This window comes from Mastacembelus armatus, chromosome 16, assembly GCF_900324485.2.
Source record: "Mastacembelus armatus chromosome 16, fMasArm1.2, whole genome shotgun sequence".
Classification (NCBI taxonomy): Eukaryota; Metazoa; Chordata; class Actinopteri; order Synbranchiformes; family Mastacembelidae; genus Mastacembelus; species Mastacembelus armatus.
The window spans coordinates 1841379-1856543 of record NC_046648.1 but is presented as its reverse complement, the minus strand read 5'-3'; the positions used below and the strand labels follow the sequence as shown (position 1 = coordinate 1856543).

Here is a 15165-nt window from a genome sequence, read left to right as displayed (position 1 = left end):
AATTTACCAGACTGAAGTGGCTCAAGACAGCTAATATAGCCAGCTGTCGTTTACGTCAAGAGTGGGCAACCCTGCTCCTCAAGGGCCGCTGCTTCTGACTGACTGAACACACCTGAGCCAGGTAATCAGCAGCAGGTTGGACAGGGGTGGCTGAAAACCAGCAGACCAGTGACGCTGGAGGAGCATGGGGTTTTAACTTAAAACAAGCTTTTTGTTCACATTGAAACTTCTGCAAACTAAACATTTTACACATCATGCAGCCCTCACTAAGCCACTTACAGGTAACCACCACATCGATATGACACCCGTTAGCTAAGGGCTAACAAAAACGCTCACACAGGCAAATAAATGCAAGATCAGTCAGTCATTGGGATTTTTAGACTCAATACTGGAATCATCAAATAATGATTAACTGGAAAACTGATATTTGTATACAACAAATAAGCAGATGGTTAAAAACATTCAGCAGAAAGTGACAGATAAATGTCTAAAATAACCAACAGCAAAGGATAAAAGGTGGAAATGGTTTTCCCAAGGTAATGGGCAAACAGATGGAAACTTAAGGAGGCCTGAATTCAGACAATACAAACTTTAAAGACTTATGTTTATAGAACAACACAAGTATTAGCCTGTAAATTCACCTTAGCTACTGAAACATCATATGAGGAACATTAAATTAAATGTTTCTCATTTGCCATGAAGTTACTTTGTGAACACTATCAAATATGAACAACCAACATGTGTGTGTCGGCCTCAACGTGTGTGTGTGTGTGCGTGTGCGTGCGTGTGTCGGCCTCAACATGTGTGTGCGCGTGCGTGTGTGCGCGTGCGTGTGTCGGCCTCAACATGTGTGTGTGTGCGTGCGCGTGCGTGCGTCGGCCTCAACATGTGTGCGTGTCTCACGCTATAATATTTCCAAAAACAACTAACTGCTCCTAAACATCTAAATGTTTTGTTTGTAAGAACCAACAGGTGAGCAAACGTTTCCTACCGTGAGGAGGACAGGTCGCTCCTGGTGCTGTGGCACCTCCTGCATGGCAGCTTCTCCTTTTCCACTGAAATGTCACTGGTTCGGGACTTCACATAAAAACGTGGGAACAAAGAGCGTCTGTCCTTGTCGGTACAGAACCTGCAGCGCATCGTCGTCCCAGAACAATTTCACGGGCTGGTCTCGGTCGCAAAATAAGCGAAATAAACGCATGTAGCTAATTATAGTATATAGTGAAAAAATAGCATGTAGTTCATTTCTTTTTCCAACAGTGTCGCTTCTATATATCAATAAATGACAGTGGGTACCCCTCCATAGACCCGGAGGCCCACTACCCTGTTGGCTTTTAAACCATCTTTACCTGGATCAGGTGTGTTCAGCCAATCAGAAGCTGGAAGATACCATCTCAGATGAGGGTGGAAGGGCAGGGTTGGGCAAAGTGAATTGGTATCTTCCAGGATCAGATAGTTAAAAGTGATAAATGGTTGGAATAAAGGTAATGGATAAAACAGTTATTGTAGTTATCCAAAAATAATAAAAAATACATAGAAAAAATAGCTAAAAGTAATAACAGGTTGAAATGTCCAAAGGCAACAAATAAATGGTTGAAGTTTCAGGATAAAATTGCCTACTGACTTAAAATCAATAACTAAATGTTGAAATAAATAATGTAAATGTAAAGAAAACAATTAGATTGGAGCACATTTTATTGCAGTCAGAGAAAAACTGGTGCTGCAGAGCAGTGATCAGCTTCGTCTTGGCATCCTTCACTGTACCAGCTGAATCTGCTACCTGTCGGACCTCACTGCCATTTTATACAACCACCACATAGGAGCGTTATCTAGTGTGAAACTCACCAGGGAGACCGGAGAGAGGCAGACATCTACTGAGCCTGTCAGTGTTGAATATAAGACAGGAAGTCCAGAGAGAGAAACGACAAAACCCAGTTGGATCTTGGCCTAGTGATAAGTTACCATGCACATAGCAGCCATTACACCATCAGAATTAAATGATAAGATTCCAGTTATCTGCTAATTTAAACCACTGGTCAAATATGAGGCGTAAAGGATGATGAAACCTGCCACTAAGGGTTTCATGTTATAATAGATTTCTGCAGGTGAAAAGGAAATTGAAAAAATCTTGCAGATATTAAATGGGCTAGTATAAATGACCTGCCTCCATGAAAAAGCTCCGTATCCATGTCACATTAAATCTATAATGCATTTCTGCCCCAGTTCCAACTGACATGACAAATGAAGACTCTCATCTAAAGAACATTTGCATTTACCAACACAATCTTTTATTTATATCTGTTTTTGAAGGTTAATCAATCTCCAAACAAACAGTCTAAAGGGGGATCCATATTGCCTACACTGTCCTCAGTCCAACAGTAGGGGGGTCTTGTCCTCTAATTAATCTGGCTTGTCCCTCTGCTAAACACTGGATCAGTTTGCAGGACTGCTGCATTATTCAGCATAGCCGTGGGTGAGGGAGGAAGTCTGTGGTCTGGAGTCACCTTACCCTGGGGAGAGCAGCATAGCTATGAGATGGAGAAGGATGAGAGGGAGGAATGAAAGTAATGAAAGTGGAGGAGGAAAATAGAAATGGTTGGGTGAGGGATATGATGAAAAGAGGAAAGAAATTAGGTGAGAGATTAAAAAGAGGGGGGAGATCAAATGGTCGATGTGGTTCAAGGCAAAGGGAACTGTTAAAAGACCACATCCGTATGATAAACCACAAGAGGGTCAGAGGCTTATAGACAGGAAGGCCATGTCTAGCGGTCGGTTCTCTGCTTCAGAACTTATAAAAAGCATCAATCTTTTAGCTGCATATGCATCTTCGATAGAATGTCCAACGATAAGTTGACAGCAACACATTTCGTTTCAACCCCTTTTACTTTTATTGTTGATCACTGTTATTCTTCAAAACAGTCCCCGTCCCAAATCTGAAATACATCAGTCTTCTCCGTCTCTCTTTCATTAAATACACACCTTGCTGCCACAAATACAACACAGTAGTCATGTAGCATTGGTTCACACACAAACACACAGGTGGAACTAACGGCACTCTCAGAGCAGTTGCTGCCACTCTGAGCGTAATAAAATGCTTCGGAACGATAAAAAGTGCAACGCACTCGCTCGATGCGGCTGCTGGAAGTCAGCGGTTGAAATTAAAGATGTGGACTGGGATATTTTTGAAATGACCTGGATGAAATGCAAAGCAGACAATGGAATCATAGAAGCTTTGACAGACCTGTTTTACTCAGCACACTGGGTCGAACGCTCGGTTCGTACTCAGGCGTTAAAAGTTCTGGCAATAAACTCACAAAATGAGGATTTACAGCACATTCAGCTTTGTGGTTATGGAGTGGTTACTTACTGTACTTTACTCTGGGCAAACATATAGTATATTATTCACATAGTATTCACATAACATAATATACATCTGTATGTACACATTCCTTCCATCCTTGAGAAAAAGTGTCCAGGCACTTCTTCAGGTGATCCCATGTCAGATCACTGACTACACTACAGCTTCCTCATTCTTCATCCTCATCAAAAACAAGCTGCCCTCTCTGTGAAACTATGACTGGAGCCTGGTGATGCTGCTAAACTGTAGAGTCCTCACATATTCTGGCCTTCCCACCTGACCAGACTGTGAGCTGCAAACTAGCAGGCAAGTTCATTTCTCAAATTCTGTGGGCTTCAAGATATTGCTGCTTATTTACTGGGGCAGATCCTGTGGTGTCCGTTGAAAACCTGCACTCATTTCAGGAGATATGGTGTGCACATTACTGATTTTAGGAGTAATAAGTGGACTGTAGAATGAAAATTATCTTGTTTCTGAAAAATACAAAGAAAAACTGTTTCCTCTGTGTTGGAGTCTTTTCAGAGGGTGTTTCAAAGCTGTCCCAGATCATTATGTGTATCACACGTGCCAATCTGCCAGAGATGCTGCCATTGATTTGTGTATTAGCAGTTCCCTTGGGCTCCAGGCATTGGCCGGTGGGTGAAACATAGTGGATTTTATTTGTCAATCAAGCCTGTGATAGCTAAGCAGCAAAGTCTGTGGCCAACAATTTCTCACCATTCCTTCTGTTTAAAATGCAACTTTTAGTTTAAGATAAAAAAAATGACCACCAGTGGGAAAACACCAATATCTTTCATAATTAGTGGTGAAGCAAAGTAATATTTTCCCTCTAGACGATGTTAATGCCCCCTTATATATTTTACACCTCTAATGTTCATTTCAAAATGTCAGTATGAGTCCCCTGCTTGAAGGGATATGATAAAATTCAGAGTGGCTTAGCTCACGTTGACAGTTTACAACCAGATGTCTCCGACAACAAAGGGGTTAAAGGCTGAAACCTATAATAGAGCACTGGTTTAGACACTTCACCACAGCATTAATGGAATATTATTTTTCACACCACCACTATGGTATGTCAGTACATTTCTAAAGGCTGATTCACATTACAGTGGCTAAACACGTGTTGAGCACTGCACATTCTGCTTTGACTGGTGCAGTATTTACTGAAACAAACTGTAAAGTTTTCAGAGACCCGAACAATTTTTTTTTCACGATCTTGGCGACTGCATATGCATGCTGATATTTTGTCTGTCTTCGTCTGGTCTCAATGTGAAACCAGTGTGTTACTGTGCAGTGTGAGAAATTTGATAACCGAAGCGACGGTCAACAGTGACCGTCGCTGCACCCACTAAGGTTAGAGGAGCTGAGATCCAAGTTTAACAAGTTGAACTTTTGGAGACCCGCCAATGGTCTTGGCAGATGCCCGTGCAGCGCCCTGCATACAAGATAATTAGGAGGTGCGTGCAAAAGCTGTTCTTCCACAACAATATGAACATGCCTTAATTAACAGAGTCCCCGCCTCCTTTCTTTCCTGGTGGATATAAAATACAAACAATCACTTTGGAGCAAGAACATCAGATGATGCAGTACATACTGTATGTTTGTAGGCATATATCAAGATGAAGTAGTACTTCAAAGTAAAGAGGGGATTCAAGTCAGTCAGTGGGATTGGCACTGTGACAGTAATGAGACAGTACTCTCCTGTGGTGGCACCAGGCCCAGTGCTGTGGTCCCTGGAAATGTCCACCTATAGCACACATGGTAATCCAGCACTAACACTGTGGTAAAATACAACACTTTGCACTACTGTACAGTTTCTGCATCAATACTGCTGAGGACTGGGCTGGTCTATCCTAATGCTGTAGGTCTCATGTTAAAATCTCTCGTTGCGGTTTGTATACCTGTAAAACGATCTTTTAGATTTATTCAGTGACTTGAATAAATCTGCCCTACATGAGATAATAAGGCAGTTCATGGTTGGTAGATAAGTCATGCCACAGCCACAGTGGATTGCTGCTGTACGTAGCTCTTTGTGTAGAGAGAAGGAAATGCTCCAAATTTAGATAACGCTGCTGTTAAAGTCTGGAACTTGGTCCAGCACCCTCCCTGTTTGAATGAAACAATGAAAGACAGCCGGGCTGTCTTCACACAGGTCTATTTGCTGCTACCACAACTCTTGGCACAAAAAGAGCTTTAGTCCAAGAAAAAGCACAAAAAATTATCAAAAGAGATAAACATCACCAACAAGGAAGAAAATCACAGCTGTACATTAAAGGTTAAAAGTTGACCAGGTTCTTCCTCTTCTTCCTTTGCTCTTCTTTCAATGCCATGTCCAGAGTTACAAACATTAAAGTAGTGGGAGTCACTGGGTGGCCTCAAATGAAATCTCCAGCACATGGGGCACTGCTGTTTTGGTAAACATTTTGTTGCTATCTCCCTTCAAAGCAGTCCAAGTACTCCAGGACAAGATCATAGCAGAATCGATACTGGTCCTGGGAAAGAAGAACATATGTCTAAATGAAGATGTGAAACACATGAGGAGAACTACACAACAATATTTCAAGACACATATGATTGATTTATTGACAGTCTCTCCTACCAGAGACTCCACCATGTTGGGTTTGCAGTTGCGTAGTGTTTTGACAGCGTAGAAGATGTCCACCATGTTCTGGTATTGGATCATCTCAAGGAGAATGTTGCAAGCACAGAAGGTCCCACTGCGACCACCACCATTACTGCAGAGGAGAGGTTTTTGTTTTATTTAAACAAGCGTCCCAGATACATGACTTATCTTTTGGATTGAAATACAGGTCTTTGACTCTTTAATGCTGTATTTTTAGACACGGTATTGATGTGGCTCTTGGGAGGGTAAAGCCGGTCCATTCATTTGGTTCAAAGATTTAAAAAAACCCTAAAAACGCTTCGTCCCATCATATGTATCTGGTGCTTAGTGCTAATTATGTGTTAGCATGCTAAACTAAGATTGTGAACAATAATAAGTATTATATCTTAGCACGACCATGCTAAGATGCTCACACAGTTTTACAGAGTGGCTTGTATGTGTGTACGATAATGTATGTACTGTGAAATAGTCTGTGTTCAAAATATGGTATATAATTAAGAAATCCATTAGATCCAGTTTATGTTTAAACAACAATATAAAAGACAAGATAAAACCTGCAAATATACTGTATACAATGACAATGGATACAGATGTATAGATACTTTTCCAGCGCCAAGTCCTGGAAAACAATCACACAAAACATGAGTAATCTGGCAATTCTGTCTGGTGCTCACACTGTTTCATGAAAAATGGGTATTTGATGTGCGCACGTGATATCTACACAAACAAAGCTGCAAGGAAGAGAAAATTGGGAAATAACAACAGAGAGTGGCAGTTCCTTGGAAAATATTGTCCTGGTCATCATAAATGAAAGGCAATATCAATACACCACAGGATGGAAATGCACTTCCTCTCTCCTGAGAGAAATGCAACAAAGGTGGGCATGCGAGCCTCCACAGCATATACAAGTAATATTAAGGTAATCAATCGTCGTCAGTGGTTTGGCAGCTCTGGATTTACTGTAGTGAGACCCATCGCATTCTGTATTAAGCCATAATTGATTTGATCTCCATAATCTCTTTCCTGCTTGTTGTGAGTAACGCTGTGTGACAGCACTGAGTGATGTGCTTTTGGATGGCGGTGGCAAGGATGAACGTGTGACGGGTTGGCAATGAGCTGGACAGCCTATTCATATTCATCAGCGGGCGTGCGCTCCGGGGGCTTAGGACAACAGAGGGGCACACAACGACACACTGCACTCCACCACAGCATCGCACGTTTTACCACAGTTGGATTTTCTACATTACAAAATACTTAGAATGGACAAATACTTAGCGCTGAATCTCATCGCACCACGCAACACTGTTCCTGTCTTGCTTGGTAGCATACAGTAGATGGTCATGATTTAATAATATGTCATTTATCAGACATTTTTGTGATGCCTCTCTCTGAAAATAAGCTTTTGGTTTTAAATGCACTTCTAAATGTCAGACTGAGACCTTTTCACAGAGTGATTGAATGCATTTCTGCTTTGTATCTTAATTTCCAGTAAGTAATGCAAGTTGCTAAGAGATTACTCACAGGCAATGAACAACAGTGCGTCCTTCTCCACACTCTCTTTGCCACTTGTGCACTTGAGCCAGCAGGTTGAGGAAAGCCTTCTTAGAGTCTGGAACATCCCGATATGCTGACCAGCGCAGGAACTGGAACTGACACACCACGAGCTGGCCCTCTTGGAGCTTCAGATACAAGAGAAAACACCAAACTTGAGTCTTTTGTGCCGCGTGCTGCTTGCATGTACGTACATGCGCATGCTGTCGTGTGTCTGTGTTGCATTCATTATCTTGTTGTTTCCGTATTTCTGCATGTGCCAGTTAACACACATGTTTGACTGCTCCCCAGGCTGCGTGCTGGCACTTTCAGCTGTGCTCACTCAGCAGACTGACTTGGAGATATATGAGTCTGCAGGTGTAAGTGGAGCCCAAGCTTTGTGTGAGAGAGGTCCCTGTGTGTTCATAACCTTGTTCTGTAGAATCTCACCTAATACTTAAGGACCAGTGGAGAACAGTAAGTCATGCAAATTGGGCTGGCAGAGACACCAACGACACATGGAGGAATTACTTCGGCAGATGTGGGACTTACACAATGTACTTTTTCTGTGCTGTTCACCTGCCCACACATACATACGCTTACAATGCACTTCTTTTGACTTCTACTCCCTACACTTGTATATTACTGTCGCACATAGAATGAGGGGCACAGAGATGGAGAGGTGCGTGTTATTTTCTATGTAATTTAATTCCTCCCATGCTGTGTTAAGTTTCCCCCTCCTTCACATTGGTGTGTAATTAGTATTAAAAAAAAGATGCCCTTGGTAGAGAGAGGAATGACAAGGGCAGTCAACAGATGAGGTGAAGATGCCAATCAAAGAAGGAAGTTCTGGGCATTGTCTGGGGCACTGCTTATAATGTCTTCGCATACAGATTTCTTCAATAATTGCTTGACCATGATCCTGTGCAGAATGCATGCATGGGCTTATTCAAATTCTCCAGCACAAAATCATAACCTGCATACACAGACAGTCAACACAGCATGAAGTCAAAATGGCTGATAAATATGCACAAAGGTGAAGCTAATTGTTTTTTTCAGTTAAGACTACATTGACATGTCATGTGCTCCTCTCACCCCTACCATGAACTCTCAGAGCCTTTTTTTTAGCTTATTTCATGCAGTCTGCCCAATTCTCTCCTGTTTTAAACGTGTGACATAGTTTATAAAAAAATAAACTTTAAAGGAACTCTGCTTTGCCGACTGAAAAGAGTATCCTGCAAATGAAAATATGGCATGCATCATAATGATGAAAGTCTCCTTTTTAGTATGCCAACAGGCACCTGATCGGGGGAAAGACGCCTGACTTGGTAATGACAAGAAGAAATTGAAAAAGGGAGAGGCTGACCTTTATTGCATGCATGTCAATGGGCTTCTCTTGCATGTTTTTCATAGAAAAAGTTCTTATACTATGTATCATTTTTATGGAAACGTCTTATGGAAATATTAGGAGCTTTGGTTCAATTTTCTGGACTGCTGAATATCAAAACAATATTCTTAGTAGTATGTATAATACAGACTATGAATATGTTTTATTACTGATCTGCCATTGTGCTCAGTACAAATCACCAGGTTATATTTTAGAGTGTATTTATTTTAGAATGTATTTATTTGACAACCCTGTCTGTCCCATGAGGCAGAGACGTGCGGTTGTGTATGCATTAGAAAGTAGTACAGACGGATGATAATGCTGCAGCACAGTTGAAATCATTATCTGAAGGTCTTAGACACAGAGTATTTTTACAGTCAAGCCTGTAGCACATTGAGTTTGAGAAATGATGTCAACTGGGTTTTGGATGTCAATTACAGACAGCAGCCCTAAATGTTCTGCAGGTAAAATGTCACATCTGAATTAGGATCACAACTAATACATTTCGAGGAGGGTTCAAGTTATCACTCATGATATGTACTGTATAGTGGAACAACATGCTAAGGTGTTTCAGGAACCATAATGACTCACCCTTGTGACATTCTTGACCCGAAACAGACGAGTAACGACGTCCTCGTCTGCTGACATGGACAGAAATTCCACTTCCATGGGTCCGTACTGCTGTAAACCAGGCTCCGGCCAGTACTGAACACACGGCTACAGGTGGTCAGGAGGTCACAGGGAAATGGGAGAGGGAGAAGGCTGTTTTATTAGTGATGAAATATCACACATGCAGTATTTTTCTCCCCCTACGTGCAGTGTGTGAACTAATGCATTAACTACCAATTGTAGCCACAAACCTGCAACTGCCTTTGGTCTTAAATTTCAATTGGATTTTCAGAGAGAACAGAACTTCTCAGGATGTTTGTAGGTGTGTGTGTGTGTGTGTGTGTGTGTGTGTGTGTGTGTGTGTGTGTGTGTGTGTGTGTTGGGGGGTGGGGGGTTTTACTGTGTACTCACATGCTGCATATTAAACAAGATGCAGTATATAAATGTTAATACAGGGAGCAGCGTAGGGAAGGAGAGATGCAATAACAATAATAATAATAATACATATTATTTACAGGCGCCTTTGTAGCACAAAGACACTGTACAAAAAGTGCAAAACAATCAATAAAACCATAAAAATTACACAAGATATAAGAAAACAGGTTAAAAGTAGACAATGCAATTGTAATCAAAGGGAGAAGGTGATCCTGAACAGATGGGTTTTGAGTGCGGATTTAAAGTTTGAGAATGAGTTGATATTTCTGAGCTCAGGTGTTCCAGCGCCAGGGAGCACAGTGGCTGAAAGCTCTGCTCCCCATGGCGGTGAGATGAACGGAGCAGACAGTGAAGTGGATGAATGAGGATGATCTGAGGGTAGAAGAGGGAGTGGAAACATGGAGGAGGTCGGATAGATACGGAGGGCCAAGGTTATGAATGTCCTTGAATGTTCACAGGAGGATTTTGAATTCAATACAGAACTTAAGCGGGAGCCACGGGAGCTGCTGCAGGACGGGGGTGATGTGGAGAGTGGAGGCAGTTTCTGGTGATGATGCCGGCAGCTGAATTTTGGACCAGATGAAGCTTATGAAGGGATTTGTGAGTGAGACCATGGAGGAGGGAGTTGCGATAGTCCAAACGAGAAGCGACGGGGCTTTGAGAGATGGCGAAGAAGACAGAACACTCCAGCACCACAAATGAACTCAGAGGGGTTCATAGCAAGATCTTGTACTGAAGAACTTATAAGTGGCAATAATTCAGTTTTCAAGGAAGACTGAAACGGACTGCATTGCATTGCAAGTAACATTTATGGATGGATGGTGGATTAAAAGCTGAATTGGAAATGGTATGTACAATTTGTTTCTTTTTTATACACCAGACTACATGTGACGTTACAAAACAGCATGGAAAAAAGCACTTTCTACATTTAATGAGCACCTTATACCCAATAATTAAGATTAAAATAATTCATAGATACTGACAGTTTAAAAGCCTATTAAAGCCCTTAAAGTTCATGTTAGTGGTTTACTTATTTTAAAAGAAATGCCTCCTGGTAAGGTATTACCGCAACAAGTGCCAGATTGACATTTATTGTTTTTAGCATAAAATAAGTTAGTAAGTGGTGAACTCTTAACCATCCCTGGATTGGTTTCTGCTTCTGTTTAGAATTAACATGCTGTTAATTGCAAAGATCAGTGCAAAAGTTCTCTAATTCTAATTCTTTTCTCAATTTTCTTGTGTCTGTCAATTAATTTTCCTTCCTGCAGGCAGTGGCCTTTTGTGGCGTCCCACAAGGACCCATTTGGGATCCAGTCTGATTCTTTCTGTACATGTTTTCCACAGAATGCTGTATTAGACAAATGACCTTTGCTATGTCTTTCCATTACTACAGTGATGATACCCAGCTGCACCTGTCTGAATGTTACTGAATTATTCAGCAACAATATCACTGCTGCACAACTGTTTTATCTGCCATTAAGGTCTGGATGTCTGCCAGCCTTGTTCATCTTAACTCTAACAAAACAGAGATCTTAATTAATGGCTGCACGTCTGTAGTCGGGTTGTGCTTTTTGTGCTGCAGTTTTGTTTGTTGTCCCTTCTGACAAAAGGACTTACTGTACTGTGTAACGGTTTTAGGCAATAAATATACACAGGGGCTGCATTTAATATAAATTACATACCAGCAAATAAGTTTTCATTCATCAGTTAACTTCAGCCAAAGAGCAGCAAAGGGAACCAAATCTAAATCTAATCAGTATCTGCAGCTCCCCCTTTTTAAACCAGCAGAAGTTCTCTCTGGTTTGACCTGCACACAGGTTCTCCTGGTACTTTGCAGCACCTTGTAGATTCAGGCTGTCCCAGTGTTTCTGTCCCTTCATGTGAACCCAGACTGACTCCACACTGCCCAGATCAGGGCTCTGTGGCGGTCAGACCATCTGCCGCAGGACTCCTGGGTCTTCTTGCCCCTGAAAATAGTTCTTCATGAACTCTAGTGGGTTCTGTTTGGGCTTCTTGTCCTGCACAGTGGGCTTCACAATAAATCTGGGATCCATCAGACATAACTGATTCTTATCTGTTGTGTTATAAGAATCTAAAACATCTAAGTCATATCTCTCCCACCGGTGAAATAGCTTGAGAATGAAACGATTCCTTTTTAACACTGGAACAGTTTTTTACTTTGCATGATTTTGTATCTTCTACACTTATTGTAGATTGTTATGTGCAATATGCAATGATCCATTCTTCTGTCAGAATAAGGAAAATGTAGAATAGCTAAATGTATTCAACACTGAGATGCTCTTGGCAAAAGAACTGATATATAATTATGTTTCAGTGTTTACACTGTTTAGGAGAGATCTATCACTTCGTGTAAAGCTGTGACACCTGATTAAATAATAGAGCCCTTAAGTCCTTGTTTGCCAGCTCAAGCTTTTCTGTTGGAGTTCCAATCAAAAAGAAAAGCTCAGGGGCTCCAGATAGAAAACAATTTTAATTCTCCATGTAAAAATAAGAGGTGACATTTTTCTATTGTATTTTTAACAGAATCTCAGACCTAAATCTTGTGTTATGTTATCCCTCATTATTTATAAGTGTTCAAGAATGAAATGGAAATACTGCAGTACAGAGACATATGCTCATGAGAAAAAGTAGGATGCCAAAAAAAAAAAAAACTCGCTTGAGGGTAATGCAAGCCTGTTCTCCACAAATGTAACTTGGAGGGGGGGGGGGGGGGGGGGGGGACTGGGGCGGGTGTTATCTTGTCAGGTCTTTGGATCAATATGGTCAGGGATCAAAGCCCAACAAAATAGCATGAAGGAACTAATCCCAGGTAAGTGAGTGAAACAGTGACGGGAGGGGATGTCAAGAAAGTCTCGAGTGAAGTTCAGATAACCTCAAAAGTGAAAGTAAAGAGCTTGTACTACAAACAGCAGCTCCTATGTGAATGAATTCAAACACTTTGTGAAGTCAACAATCAATAGCAATAAAACATTTTGAGCTTACCCAGGCAGAGTTTGACTGATTGAGCTGGTTGAGCATGACCACAGCTGTGCAGCCATAGTCAAAGACCAGTCTCCAAAAATCTGCCGTCGTGCCTGGAAGCGGGTGAGGGGTCACGATAAAAGCAGCCTGCCTGTGGAAGCTGTCAGCGAGAGCAGCATTGATGTAATTGTTGCTCTCCCCTTCTGTTGTAACCAAGAAGGCCAGGGCACGATCAGGCGGCAGAACATCCATGCTGCGGTTCTTCTCTCGGTTTCTGGGCAACAGAGCAATGCTGCACTCTTCCACATCCAGGTGGGGAGTCACAGAGTTGAGCGTCTGCAAATGGAAATGTTAAAATGGTGAGATGAGAGTGAGGGGAGGACGACATGAAAGTCGAGAGCATTTAAAAGATGGAGGGCATGAGGAGTGGTGAGACACAGCAGAGTAAATCAGGTCTGGGTCACAGAGAACACCAATAATCCAATAATGTTAATTGAAAGAATCCCCAATACGAAGACAAACTGATTTAAAAGAATAAAGGATAAATTATGCCTGTTGCATAATAAAAGAGAATGTAATGAAGCTTAAAAAAAAACAAACTCCATACCAATTTAATTTGATAAACTCTCTGTTGATTTATACATAATTATATTAGACGAGATGAAGAAAAAATATTTGAATCATTAATAAACTGCATCAATAATAGATCTGTGACTCGCTGATTTTAGTACTAACGGTCGGTTGTTTGCTGTCTGCAGGATGACAAAGTAAAAGGCAAACACAGAGCTGAGTGGGCTGTGAAGAAGCTTTCAACAACAAGGTCAGACTGATGTGTTTGCGAGATCAAAGTGAGACATGTAGCGTTTTCCTTTATGAACAGTTCGTAATCAGATTGTTGCACCACCTTGCGAACCGTTACCATAATCCAAAGCAACACATCCATCATAATTCCGACGCTATGTATGAGGATGAAACAGTACAAAATTAAAAGGAGGAGCATGATGCTTTTTCAGTATTACTTTGAAATGCTAAACCTGGAATCAGTGTGGCTCCTGGCTGAGCGCTGCGGTAGAGGGAGGTGAATGAAGCAGGTAGAGCATGTGGGAACACAGCTGGCTCTCCTCTCTACTAATCAGCATCTAATAAAATGTTCTGAGATCACATTCCTACAAACTAGGAGGAGAATTTCAATGACAGACGCTCTGAATCAAAGGTGAAAGTAGACCGGCATCATCCTGCACATATGCACGCACACACGCACACACACACGCACACACACACACACACACACACACACGCACACAGGTCTATCTATTAGTCTATTCCTATCCTGTGTATTCTCTTCATTTCAAAATTTCTGTATCATTCATCTTTTACGTAACAGTGTAAGTACCAAACAGGCTGTTTTAACGTATCTGAACAAATACACAACACAACACAAAACGTATATATTGTATGTGCAAATACAATACAATGGGTCAATATTATGGTTTGCTGATTGTATTGCTTTTACATTAAAGCCATTAGATGAGAATATAAAACATTTGGTGATATTACTACCGTTATGATTACTGGCAGATCTAGTAAAAGTAGTAGCAGTAGTAATTACAGCATTAGTATTTGTATATTATTACTGCTATTATTATGGCTGAAACAGTAACGAAAGAAATTTTGTTAATAACATTTTGGGGGAGTGTAATTAAGAAAATGAGTTTGTACATTTCATCATTTAATGGAGACAGTTTATCAAACTAAAACTCCGTTTGAACTTTGATCAAAGCCCTCCTGTTTGACTGTCCAGCACAAGACTAACCTGAAACTCTTCTCGTAGCTGGGAGGAATTACTCTGGGAGTCCACTCGCAGCATCTCTTTGTAGGTGACAGCAAATTCATTCACCAGGATGGCCGTCTCTCCGCACAGACAGGCCTCCAGAATGGCGTCATGGATGAAGATATACTGCTCCTGAAAGGACAACAGGTAACATAACTGAGTGTTGTGCACGTGCACTGGAAGTTTGCGCGTGCGGTCGTACATATGCACCTATACAGAAAGCATACTGTTCTGTTGCCAACAATTAAACACGGAGGCAGGTTAAGACAGAAGCAGGTTATAAACACACAGTGTGTAAATGTAAATTAATAATCGAGAACAGGAAAGTTTTTTCATAACTTGCTATTGAATTAATCATGTTATAATGTTGGTGGTGTAGCAAAGGGGGAATAAATATTTCCAAGCAAAGA

At 41.3% G+C, this 15165-nt stretch overlaps 1 protein-coding gene across 1 annotated transcript in view; it reads right to left on the bottom strand.

The window, feature by feature from the left end:
• Positions 1 to 4501: 4501 nt before the first annotated feature.
• Positions 4502 to 15165, bottom strand: part of ptprub (protein tyrosine phosphatase receptor type Ub) — a 139120-nt gene continuing 128456 nt past the window's right edge. The window contains exons 24-29 of the mRNA XM_026294009.1: positions 14738 to 14887; positions 12946 to 13260; positions 9490 to 9615; positions 7503 to 7660; positions 5958 to 6093; positions 4502 to 5850 (exon numbers count right to left, since the gene is read on the bottom strand). Coding sequence (XP_026149794.1) covers positions 5788 to 5850; positions 5958 to 6093; positions 7503 to 7660; positions 9490 to 9615; positions 12946 to 13260; positions 14738 to 14887 — 948 coding nt within the window. The 3' untranslated portion in view covers positions 4502 to 5787. The remainder of the gene's footprint in view (positions 5851 to 5957; positions 6094 to 7502; positions 7661 to 9489; positions 9616 to 12945; positions 13261 to 14737; positions 14888 to 15165) is intronic.